This window comes from Gavialis gangeticus, unplaced genomic scaffold (assembly GCF_001723915.1).
Source record: "Gavialis gangeticus isolate Ggan-Ray unplaced genomic scaffold, GavGan_comp1, whole genome shotgun sequence".
Classification (NCBI taxonomy): domain Eukaryota; kingdom Metazoa; phylum Chordata; order Crocodylia; family Gavialidae; genus Gavialis; species Gavialis gangeticus.
Genome location: NW_017729025.1, coordinates 131709814 through 131712188, shown reverse-complemented (window position 1 = coordinate 131712188; position 2375 = coordinate 131709814). Strand labels below are relative to the sequence as shown.

The following is a 2375-nucleotide window of genomic DNA, read 5'->3' as shown; positions in this document are numbered from 1 at the left end:
AAGCAAGCAAAACGCTGGCTTGCATCCATAGATGCTTCTTAGGCAAATCCTGGGACATCATTCTCCCATTGTACTTCGTCTTGGTGAAGCCACAGCTGGAGTACTGCTTCCAGTTTTGGGCTCTACGATTCAAAAAGGATGTGGAGAAGCTTGAGAGAGTGCAGAAGAGAGCCACACACATGATCAGAGGTCAGGAAAACAGACCTTATGATGAGAGGCTGAGAGCCATGGGACTCTTCAGTCTAGGAAAGCACAGGTTCAGGGGTGATCTGGTGGCCATGTATAAGTTTATCAGGGCTGCTCATCAGGATCTGGGGAAATGTCTGTTAACCAGAGAGCCCCAAGGGATGACAAGATCAAACGGTCGTAAACTGCACCACAACAGATTCAGGCTGGACATAAGGAAGAACTTCTTTACTGTCCGAGCCCCCAAGGTCTGGAATAGACTGCTGCCGGAAGTGGTTCATGCACCTGCTTTGAACGCCTTCAAGACGCATTTGGATGCTTATCTTGCTGGGATCCTATGATCCCTGCTGACTTCCTGCCTCTGGGGCAGGAGGCTGGACTTGATGATCCTCCAGGGTCCCTTCCAGCCCAAATGTATAGACCTATTCATTTCTAAGAAGTCAAGGGATTTTCAGGCCTGTTGCAAGAAATATATGCCTTAGTTGAAACAAATATTTAAATTTGACTTGTAAGAGCTCAAATATTGTGGTGATAGCATGCTGTCAGTTTAAGATATTTGTCATGCATAGATAAAATATTAAGTCTTCAAAAAGAACACAAAAGTGATACAGTACTTGGAAATGATCAATATTGGTTCAGTCCCCCAATAAGAACTAACAATAACTCTTTGGTGTTTTAATCTGAAGTTCAGCAATACTTGCAATATTGATTAACATAAAATTATTTTGGTAAAAATTTGTTGTCACACAGGTACATTAGATAGCGTTCCCCCAAATAATGATTTTCAGTTTTATAACCCTTTTGATGTTATCTTTAGCAGTCTGCCTGACTAGGTCCAGTCCACACCTACCATGTGGTGACACCTGAATTAATTTTTAAAGCTGACAAATGATGTATCCAATTCCCTGGAGCCTATGTGATAGTTGTAGATCAAGGAAGGTGGCTTAATTTTTAGGTGTTAACCATATTCTGTTGTTAACCTGGTATTGCTTGAGTACAGTGCCATTGTTAACGTGGTATTGCTAGAGTACAGTGCAGGGGTAAAGTCATGTTGACTTCAGCTCCATTTACACTTAAAAGAGGAACAGAGAGTGGATTCATGAAAAAGTAAAATAAGAAATGAAAGTTTGTGTCAGACTACTAGGGTGATGTTGCAAAGAGTGTACATAAAGTGCCTTAAAATTATACTGTATATCATTCGAATCAGAACTTACCTTCAATTTGCTTTTATTGGTAGAATTCCTTGAAGCACATGAATATCCAGAGCACATTAAGCAACTGGTACAAAAAGAACGAGAGTTAGAAGAGCAAGAAAAAAGGCAACGTGAAATTGAGCGCAATACTTGCAAGGTTAGAATTCCAGTTTGCATAACATTGGATCTATAAATTTCTATATAAAACGATTGAAAGCTATATTGCAAATGACTGCTATACCACAATGAGTCTTATGGAATACAAATAATATGCTTTATTACAAATAACTCATTACAACTAAGGGTCTGTATGTCTGAGTCAGGTACATAGTAGATGGCTAGCATTAATTTTAAACTCATATTTTTGTATTTGAATTGGAAGCCAGAGTAACAATATTGTATAATCAGCTGAATCACTGAATTTTAAACAAGTAAAAAAATGAAAAGTTAGCGTTTTATTGTAGTAACCTCTTTGTAGTTGAAATAGTATTAACCTTATATTTTATATTTTGTTGTTTTAGGATAAGTAAATAACATATAAGCACATTTCCATTTTAAAATATGTTAATTGAAAGTAAATTTGTGAGAGACTTGATTTATTCTTTTAATTGATGGCTTTACATTACAGATAAAATTGTTCTGCATGCATCCTGTAAAACAGATAATGATGGAAAATAAATTAGAAGTTCATAAGGACAAAACACTGAAAGAAGCAGTAGAAATAGCCTACAAGGTACTGTATCATTTATAACAATACAGTAAAACAGGCAGGTGAATTTTTACTGCATTTCCTTCATTATATACTTTCATACTTATTTCTGTCTGTCCAGATATTTTTATACAGAGTAGCATTAGGAGTTTCACTTTTGTATCTCTGACAAAGTTGCTGTTGACCATTATTATAAAGTACTGTCCCTAATTGAGTTTAACTGGAATAGTTTCATAGTTTCATACCTTCTAGGGTCGGAAGGGACCTGAGCCAGATCATCAAGTCCG

At 36.9% G+C, this 2375-nt stretch overlaps 1 protein-coding gene across 4 annotated transcripts in view; it reads left to right on the top strand.

The window, feature by feature from the left end:
* Positions 1-2375, top strand: part of USP47 (ubiquitin specific peptidase 47) — a 148579-nt gene that overhangs the window by 119859 nt on the left and 26345 nt on the right. For all 4 annotated transcript variants that reach the window (XM_019519573.1, XM_019519574.1, XM_019519572.1 and 1 more), the window contains 2 exons: positions 1424-1536; positions 2008-2112. In XM_019519573.1, coding sequence (XP_019375118.1) covers positions 1424-1536; positions 2008-2112 — 218 coding nt within the window. The remainder of the gene's footprint in view (positions 1-1423; positions 1537-2007; positions 2113-2375) is intronic.